This window comes from Penaeus monodon, chromosome 26 (assembly GCF_015228065.2).
Source record: "Penaeus monodon isolate SGIC_2016 chromosome 26, NSTDA_Pmon_1, whole genome shotgun sequence".
In the NCBI taxonomy this organism is placed as follows: Eukaryota; Metazoa; Arthropoda; class Malacostraca; order Decapoda; family Penaeidae; genus Penaeus; species Penaeus monodon.
In genome coordinates, this window is record NC_051411.1 from 33,391,395 (window position 1) to 33,401,394 (window position 10,000).

General features: G+C 42.0%; 1 protein-coding gene across 1 annotated transcript in view; it reads left to right on the forward strand.

Moving 5' to 3' along the window:
- Positions 1-6,721: 6,721 nt before the first annotated feature.
- Positions 6,722-10,000, forward strand: part of LOC119590092 — a 113,238-nt gene continuing 109,959 nt past the window's right edge. Inside the window, exon 1 of the mRNA XM_037938856.1 lies at positions 6,722-7,036. Within this exon, the coding sequence (XP_037794784.1) occupies positions 6,785-7,036 (252 nt within the window). The 5' untranslated portion in view covers positions 6,722-6,784. The remainder of the gene's footprint in view (positions 7,037-10,000) is intronic.

Below are 10,000 nucleotides of genomic sequence, written 5' to 3' on the forward strand. Positions count from 1 at the left end.
ACTTCTGACTTCAGAATTGGTGGACCAGATGTTCATCGTCAAAAAGTTCTTGGAATATATTCTTCCCAACGAGCACTGACATCCTCGGCCTCGTGGAGAATGCGGCCGTCTGCTGCTTTGATGCAATTTGAGGAGGAAAAGGATCGTTGACTAGTGATCTCTCTTATCCTTTAGAACATCTCTTTGGGATTACTACTGAGGTTCTTAACTTCATCATATTTCACCTGCAGCCACTTTTTTTTTGGCTTTCATACATTCTTTTTGGTAAAGATTGTTGACTAGTTCATATTGCACGGTGTTGTTTTGAAGCTTGCCTTTTTCGTAGCAGGTCTTTGAGCTCTGCGGGGAACAAGCTTAACGAGGGCTTCTTTTCTACTGCCCGGATTGTCTTAACAGCTGCTGCTTGGATGTTCTCATTGAAGGCACCAAAATGATGGTGAATGTCTTTGTTAGAAGCCTCTAGTAGATCTTCAAAAAAAAAAAAAAAAAAATGTTTTCACGTATCTCTTGATTGGTCTGTAATGCACTGAGTTCAAAACTGGGGGCAATTTTCTGAGGGACAATCTAAATTTTATTATCGCTGGATTATCATCTGAATTTGCGTCTGCAGCCGGATATGCTCGGATTTTTTTTTATTGTGTTTCGGTATCTTGAAATAATTATAACATAGTCGATTTGGTTTCTGGCTCTATCACCAGGACAAATCCATGTATATCGTCATCTGGGGTTTACATTAAACCAGGTCTTTGTGATGACTAGATTTTTCTCCTTACACCAGCCTATAAGTTTATCTCCGTTCTCCCAGACCGTGCGGTCCAATAGTGTTCCCATCTCTTTCTGAGCCAAATTTAGCATTAAAGTCCCCCATGACAATCATATTTTCATTTAATTTACAAGATAAGAATGATTCATCGAGAGAACTGTAGAAGCTGTTAATTTGTTGGTCGATAGAATCCACAGTGGAAGCTTGTGCTATGTTGTCTACATTTACAGAACTATCTTTTTATCTTAACTAGAAACATGCGGTCGTGTTTGGGCCAGAACGTTAGAATGGATTTTGATCTTTTTTTTATCCAAGAACAGAGCCACTCCATTTTTATGATCTCACTTCGCACAAACCTAAGCTTTGTATATTCATGCTTTCCATCTCGTGGAGAATCTTGTCCAATTTTCCTGTTTAATATAAATTTCTAATGTTCCATATTCCGATCTTGGATAGTTATGATCTAAATCTCTTAGCTGATATAATGCTTATTAGTTGATTTGCAGTTGCAGGATAAAGATCGGAGCATCCCTCCATTTGAATGCTTCTGCCGGGTGCGGATTTTACTAGACACTCTTGTAATGCCCCGTTTACGCCGTTCTGTTTATTCTCGTAGATTTTAAAACGTGACATTATGAGGATGACTGGGTCCTTACACTGGGGTGGCTGACCCATGATCTTTCCCCAGGGGAGTAGTTGATTAGGTAGTATTTGTTGGTGTTTTTTAACCCATAATCGTATCTACGAAAAACTTACCTCTCACTACCGTATTTAGGTTTGATTTGCCCATTATACACACACACACACACACACACACACACACACACACACACACACACACACACACACACACACACACACACACATATATATATATATATACATATATATTTACATATATACATATATATACATATATAGTTGTAGTTGTATACAGCAGAAGAGAAAGTGACAGCGAGAGTACAAGAAAGCGAAATCTGACCTGGAGACAGAGCGACAATTGTTAATCTGCCCCCTCCCCCCCTCGCCTCAGTCTTTGATGTGCTACGCTAAGGCCGCGTCGCTCCTCAAGACGCTCCGAGTTATGCACAAGTTCCCTCGACCTCAAAGCAGACGCGCGACTTGCAGCGGCGGCGAGGCATTGTCGGAAAGTTCGAGATTATTAAATATTCATCTGAGAGAGCGCGGAGTGGGGGGGGGGGGAGGGAGAGGTGGAGATAGAGAGATGCTGTGGAGAGGGAGGGTGGGTTATGGGAGAGAGGGAGAGAGAGATGGTCTTTTTTGTATTTATTTTTTATTTTTTTTTTAATCTATTTATTTTTATTTATATATTTATCTATTTATTTTATTTATTTATTTATTTATTTTTATTATTTCACTGGGTGTTCTTCTTTTTTTTTGTTTCTTCTCGAGTATTTACGGAGTTTCGCGGGTTTTCCCTCCAATTTCTTTTCGAGTCTCCTCGGGTTTTCTCGGGTTTTCTCGGAATTCCTCGGATTTGATTTCTCTTCGGGTTTTCTCGGAATTCCTCGGATTTGCTCGATTCTCTTCGTTTTATTTTCGGAATTCCTCGGATTTGCTCGAATTCTTTGGATTATTATTATTATTATTATTATTATTATCATTTATTTTTGTTTGTTTTTCGTTTATTGTACACACTTGTACAATAAAAAGTAATAAATAAATAAATAAATAAAAACAAATAAAATAAATGAAAATGCGCTACAGAACCAGAACGAAGAAATAGAAAAAGAGAATTACAAAAGGAAAAAGGGGCCGATAAAAAGGAAAAAAAAGGAAGAAGGGGAAGAAGAGAACGATAAAGAATGAGAAGTAAAAGAAATTTGATAAACTAAACAAAGAGAAGAGAAATGAAAAATAAAAGAGTTGAAAGGAGAAATACAAAGAAACATGATAAGAAAGGTGAAGAAGAAGACTAAAAAGAGAAGGAAGGAAGATGACGAGAAAATGAAAGAATGAACGAAAGAAAAGAAAAAAAAGAGGATACGAAAGAAACAGAAAATAGAAATAAAGCATAAGAAAAAAATAACCAAATAAATAAGTAGATAAATAAATAAGACAAAAAGGGAAAAATGAGGCGAAAATAAAATAAAAAAGATAGAAAGAAAAGAAAGAAAAAAAAGACACACGAAAGGGAGACGAAGAAGAAACGCCGATGAGAAGAGAGGAGCCACAGAGACAGAAAAGAAGACGCGAAAGAGAGACAGAGAAAACGCCAAGGAGAAGAGAGGAGCCACAGAGACAGAAAAGAAGACGCGAAAGAGAGACATAGAGAAAACGCCAAGGAGAAGAGAGGAGCCACAGAGCAATATCCGATGGCAACCGAAGTGCCATCCTGGTCGCCGGTGAGACGCAGTGCCATTGTCGCTTTGCAATATCCTTGGCTGGTGTTGCTTGCATTGTTTCCTTTGCAGTTGCACAGAGGATGTCGCGCGGAAATTTTGATCATGCTGGCCTATTGCATGCTGAAGGGGGGGAGGGGAGGGGAGGGGTAGGGGGGTTATACAATGTTTTTTTGTTTTTGTTTATTTGTTGTTGTTTTTTCTCTTCTGTTTTTTTTTCTTTATTTTATCTTTTCTTTATTTTTCATTTACTTATTTTTTTTTAAATTTCTCTATTTATTTTCTTAATAATGTTTGGTGGTGATAATGATGGTAATGGTAATGATGATGATATTTGTAATGGTGATGGTAATGATAGCAGTGATAATGATAATGATAGTGATAATGATAATAATAATTATAAAAATGATACTGCTACTACTACTACTACTGCTAATGATAGTAATAATAATGATAATAATAATAGTGAGGATGATGATGATGAGGATGAAGATGAGGATGATGATGATGATGGGGATGATGAGGATGATGATGATGAGGATGGGGATGATGAGGATGAGGATAATGATAATAATAAAGGGGGATCGATGAGCAGAAAGGAGGGAGGGAGGGAGAGGGGGAGGAGAGAAAAGGAAAATGGGGGGAGGGAGAGGGAGAGAGGGAGGGGGGAGAGAGGGAGAGGGTAAGGGAGCGAAGGAAGAGGGGGGAGGGGGAAGATACCGGACTTAAAGTAGGAGGAAAGGTGTGAATTTAATGAAGATTTAGGAGGAAAGGAAGAACGAATGGTAGATGGAGAGAGAAAGGAAAAAAAAGGAGAGAAAGGGAAATAGATAGAAGGAGGAGGGTGAAAGAGGGAGATAGGAGGAGAGAAGAGGAGAAAGAGGGGAGGGTAAGAGGAAGAGGAAGAGGGAAGGGAGAGATGAAGGAGAGGAGTGAGGAAAGGAAAGATTATTTATTTTTATTATTATTATTATTATTATTATTATTATTATTATTATTATTATTATTATTATTACTATTACTATTACTATTATTATTATTATTATTATTATTGACTTAATAATGACAATGATAATGATAAGAACAAAAATAACATTTACGATTATGATAATGGTTTTAATGATAATGGTAGTGAAAGTGACAATTATCGTTGTTATTATTATTGTTTTTTTCATCGATTTGTTTTTTGTCTCTTTATTCTTTACCTGTTTACTTGTTTGAATTTCTCTCTCTTCACTTACCTATTTCTTTTCCTTCCCTCTCCTTCCCTCTTTCCTCTCTTCTCGTCCCCCCTTCCCCTTTCCTTTGTTCCTTCCCTGCAGTTTCTTTCCTTTCTTCCTATCCGTTCCATTTCCTCCCTCTCTTCTTTCCCTCCTTCTTTCCTTTTCTCCTTTCCTCCCTCATATTCTTTTTTCGTTCCTCTCTTCATATGTCTCTTTCTGTCTCCTTGTGTGTCTGCATCTATCTCTCCCTCCCTCCCTCCCTCCTCCTTCCCTCCCTCCTTTTATCTCTCCCTGCCTCCCTTCCTCTCTCCCTCCTTCCCTCCCATATTCTCTCCCTCCCTTCCCTCCTGCCTCCCTTTCTACCCCCTCCCTCTCTGTTTCCCTCCTCCATCCTTTCTCCTTCCCTCCCTTCCTCTCTTCTTTCCTTCCTTTTCTCCCTCCCTCCTCCTCCCCCTGCCATCCCTCCCTCCCTCTCTCCCTGTTCCATTAGCGAATTTTCACATGGATCATTCTTTCATAAATCTTTCTTGGAGCAAAATACGATCATGAATCGCTTTCAACCTCCCTTCTTTCTCTTTCTCTCTTTCTTTCTGTCTGTTTCTCTTTCTCTCTTTCTGTCTGTCTGTTTCTCTTTCTTTCTGTCTGTTTCTCTTTCTCTCTTTCTGTCTGTCTGTTTCTCTTTTCTCTGTCTGTCTGTCTGTCTGTCTGTCTGTCTGTCTGATCTCTCTCTCTCTCTCTCTCTCTCTCTCTCTCTCTCTCTCTCTCTCTCTCTCTCTCTTCTCTCTCTCTCTCTCTCTCTCGCTCTCTCTCCCTCTCTCCCTCTCTCCCTCTCCTCTCCTCTCTCTCTCTCTCTCTCTCTCTCTCTCTCTCATGGCAAATTCACTTCCGTGGACGTGATTATCTGCCTAATGATGTTTAAGAGTTCAAAAGCGCTTTTTTGAAGCAGAGACAAAGTGGACGAGCGTGATGGAAACGGCTTAATAAACTGCTTTTGCACATGACCAAGCACACGTACACAGACCTACGTACATGCGTGTACACAGGTACATCCATTCGCATACACATAGAAGTACATATACATTCATACATATATACATTTACATTCACACACACGCACGCACGCACTCACGCACGCACGCACTCACGCACGCATGCACGCACGACCGCATGCATGCGTGCATGCACACACACACACACACACACACACACACACACACACACACACACACACACACACACACACACACACACACACACACACACGTGCACAATAATGGAAATATATATATCAGTTAGAATATAAGATAACCGTTTATGAATATAAGAAACAGAAGGAAAGTAAAAATGGATAAAAGTTGAGATAAAGAGAATATGATTGAGAAAATATTCCGGGAGGAAATTGGATTCACAGTGAGACAAATGTTGGCTTTTCTTTAGATGTTATTCGAAGCAAGAAAATTGGGAAAATATTCTCTCTCTCTCTCTCTCTCTCTCTCTCTCTCTCTCTCTCTCTCTCTCTCTCTCTCTCTCTTCTCTCTCTCTCTATATATATATATATATATATATATATTTATATATATATCTATCTATCTTTTTATCTCTCTCTATATATATACTTTTAAATCTATCTCCTTCTTCTCTTCTCTTTTCATCTCTTCTCTTTCTTCTCTTCTCTTTTCATCTCTTCTCTTTCTCCTTCTTTCGTCTTTATGTTATTATTATCATCATTATATTTACGAGTAATGTCTTAAATTTGTCCCCGAATCTAATTTGGTTTCCGGCGCGTCTCAGGAAGGACAGTCATCGGCGCCCCTTCTTGTGTTTGGTATTTACAGTCGGGGTTATAAAGTCTAAAATTGCTTGGCCTTGTGCGAGTTTGCGTTTATGTAGTTCCTTGAGATCACACAAACACAGATAGACATACGCATATAGACATGTGGACATGTACACCCACGTACATGCGCTCGCACACGCACACGATTTCTCTCTCTCTTTCTCTCTCTCTCTCTCTCTCTCTCTTTCTCTCTTTCTCTTTCTCTTTCTCTCTCTCTTTCTCTTTCTCTTTTCTCTTTCCTCTCTCTCTCTCTCTCTCTCTCTCTCTCTCTCTCTCTCTCTTTCTCATACGCGTACTTAGTTTATTGTAATTCACACTATTTTGATAATTTACGTATATCTTCATCCATGATGTACTGAGAATCTTTACTTCTAGAAATAACGAATAAATAACAAAAAAAAAAAAAAAGAAATACAAACCAAATAAAACAAAGACAATAATCCAAACTAACAAAATCAACGAAACAGAGACAACAATCCAAGCGAACAAAGACAACAAACAGCAAACAAATCAATCCAAATCAACAATCCTCTCTACCCCATTTCGTTCTCCTCCTTCCAGGTCGCAGCGGCCTCCCGAAGCAGTCGCGGCCGAAGCTAACATGAGGGTTGACGCGGGCCTCTTGCTTCTCCTGCTGGTGCTCCCCGCCCTGGCCATCGGCGGCAGGGCAGGCGCCTCCGGGAGGGAGAGGGGAGGGAGAGGCAGGGGGGGCCGGGGGGGCAAGGGCAAGGACCGGAAGGACAAGAACCTCGAAGGTGGAACGGCGACGAAGGTGGAGGAGGAGGTGGACGACGGCGAGAAGTGTGACGACAGGGCGCACTTGTCGCTGACGGAGAGGACGCAGAGCGCTCAGGTAAGAGGAGGGGGGGGAGGAGCTTGAAGGAAGGGGGAGGAGCTTGAAGGAAGGGGGGGAGCTTGAAGGAAGGAGGGGGAGCTAGAAGGAAAGGGGGAGGAGCTTGAAGGAAGAGGGAGGAGCTTGAAGGAAGGGGGAGGAGCTTGAAGGAAGGGGGGAAGCTTGAAGGAAGGGGGAGGAGCTTGAAGGAAGGGGGAGGAGCTTGAAGGAAGGGGAGGAGCTTGAAGGAAGGGGGAGGAGCTTGAAGGAAGGGGGAGGAGCTTGAAGGAAGGGGGAGGAGCTTAAGGAAGGGGGAGGGGGAGGAGCTTGAAGGAGAGGGGGAGAAGCTAGAAGGAAAGGGGGAGAGGAGCTTGAAGGAAGGGGGAGGAGCTTGAAGGAGGAGGGGGGGGGAGCTTGAGGAAGGGGGAGGAGCTTGAAGGAAGAGGACTAGAGGGAGAAAGGGGGAGGAGCTTGAAGGAAGGGGGAGGAGCTTTGAAGGAAGGGGAGGAGCTTTGGAGGAAGGGGAGGAGCTTTGAAGAAGGGAGGCTTGAAGGAGAGAAGAGGACAGGGGGACAGTGAATAGGAAGAGGAGGAGGAGAACATTAAAATAAAAGAGGGGAGGAGCTTTAAGAAGGGAGGAGGGAGAGAGCTTTGAAGGAGGGGGAGGAGCTTGAAGGAGGGGGAGGAGCTTTGAAGGAAGGGAGAGGAGCTTTGAAGGAAGGGAGAGGAGCTTTGAAGGAAGGGGGAGGAGCTTTGGAGGAAGGGGGAGGAGCTTTGAAGGAAGAGATAAGAGGACAAGGGGGACAGAAGAATGAGGGAAAGAGGAGGAGAGGAGAACAATTAAAATAAAAGAGGGGGGGATGTAAGAGGGAGGAAGGGAGAGAGATGGAATAGAGGAGGGAGGGAGGTAGGGGAAGGAGGAAGGGAAAGGAGAAAGGGAAAGGACGGGAGGAAGGAGAGAAAGGAGGGAAGGAGTGAGAGGAGGAGGGAAGGAAGGGAGGAAGGAAGGAAGGAGGGAGAGAGAAGGAGGTGAGGAGGGAAGGAGTGAGAAAAGGAGGGTAGGAAGGGAGGAAGGAAGGAAGGAGGGAGAGAGAAGGAGGTGAGGAGGGAAGGAAAAAGTGAGAAAAGGAGGATAAGAAGGAATCAGGGAGGGAGGGAGGGAGGGAGGGAGAGGAGAAGGGTCCATAATGGCGAACACTTTAGGAATGAATGTTTCAAGTTTGATGTGTTTTCCGTATACTCCAGAGACTACTCAAGGGAGGCTATAAATTTCTTTATTCTCCAGAGTAATAAATAGACAAGTATATAAATACTAAACACAAAGATGAGTAATCAACATTATCCTTTTTATATTCAATGCCGTATTTCATTTTGGAACCAATATACATTTTTCCCCATCATTCTATATTACACAATTCAAAACCTAATCTCTTATGCTTGTAAAACTAGCTTCTCAAAACACTACCATTAAAAATCAGTGATATCATTTAAATGTCCCATTCCTCATATATCATTGTTATGTCAACTGTCTTTGAGCGCATAATTGTATTTACTTAACAAGGCATTTGCCAAAAATATTAAAACTACATTTACTTAATTGAGGAAGATAAAAGAGAGAGAGAGAGAGAGAGGGAGGGAGGGAGGAGGAAGGAGGAGAGGGAGAGAGGGAGGGAGGGAGAGAGGGAGAGAGGGAGAGAGGGAGGAGGAGGGAGAGAGGGAGAGAGGGAGAGAGGGAGAGAGGGAGGAGGAGAGAGAGAGAGAGAGAGAGAGAGAGAAGATCGAGAGTAAAAAAAAAATAAATAAATAAAAAAAACACGGCCATTAAAATATAACCAGCGGATATTACGCTTTTTTGACAGGCATGACGTGATGTGAATGATTAAACTGGCTCTGTTCTCTTTTAAAGTGATTGCCGATTTTTGTTCTTAGACTCGAATCGGTTATGTTTGCTTTCAATTTGTAGATGCCTTTGCTTTTGGATTATTTTTCTATCTCCGTTTTCCGGGTTATTATTCGGAGATGATTTATGTACACCTTAAGATAATGGGGAGTGTGCGTGTGTGTGTATGCGTGTGTGTGTGTGTGTGTGTGTGTGGGTGTGTGTGTGTGTGTGTGCGTGTGGGGTTTTTGTGTGTGTTGTGGTGTGTGTGTGTGTGTGTGTGTGTGTGTGGTGTGTGTGTGTGTGTGTGTTGTGTCGTGTGTTGTTGTGTGTAGTGTTTTGTGTGTGTGTGTTGTTGGTGTGTGTGTGTTTGTTGTGCTGTGTGTGCGTGTGTTGAATTGGTCGTCTGGGTATACTTGCACCTCCCCCTCCTTTCTGTTCATCTCTTTCTCTCTATTTTATTTTTCTCTCTTTCGTTTTCTGCCTTTGTTTCTGTCTGTCTGTCTGTCTGTTTGTCTGTCTGTCTGTCTGTCTGTCTGTCTGTCATGTCTGTCTGTCTGTCTGTCCTGATTGTCGTCTGTTCTCTTCTCTCTCCTCTCTCTTCCTCTCTCTCTCTCTGTCTCTCCCTCTCTCTCTCTTCTCTCTCTCTTCTCTTGTCTCTCTCTCTTCTCTTGTCTCTCTCTCTCTCTCTCTCTCCCCCCTTCCCTCCTTCCCTCCCTCCCTCCTTCCTTCCCTTCCCTCTCTCTCTCTTTCACACATCTTTATCAATCTATTCGAAACGCATCTCTCCCCTCTAAATACAATTTATACAACACAGTCTCTCTTGATTATAAAATATTCAATTCCCTTCAGAAGCGTAACATGGGATCGAGATACCAAAGGGAAAACAAAAGACGAGCGGGTGTTGTTGAAACCCAAAAATTATTTCCGGCGGAGGAGGAATTAGCCTCCGAGACTGGCGCTTTGAACCGGGTTAATAAAGTCGATTTTATTTTATTTATTTATTTTTTTTATTGTGTGTGTGTGTTGTGTTTTTCTGGGCGGGTGTTTTTTTTTTTCATTTTTATTTTTGTTTTTGTTTTTTTTTTTGTTTTTTCGGGTTTGTG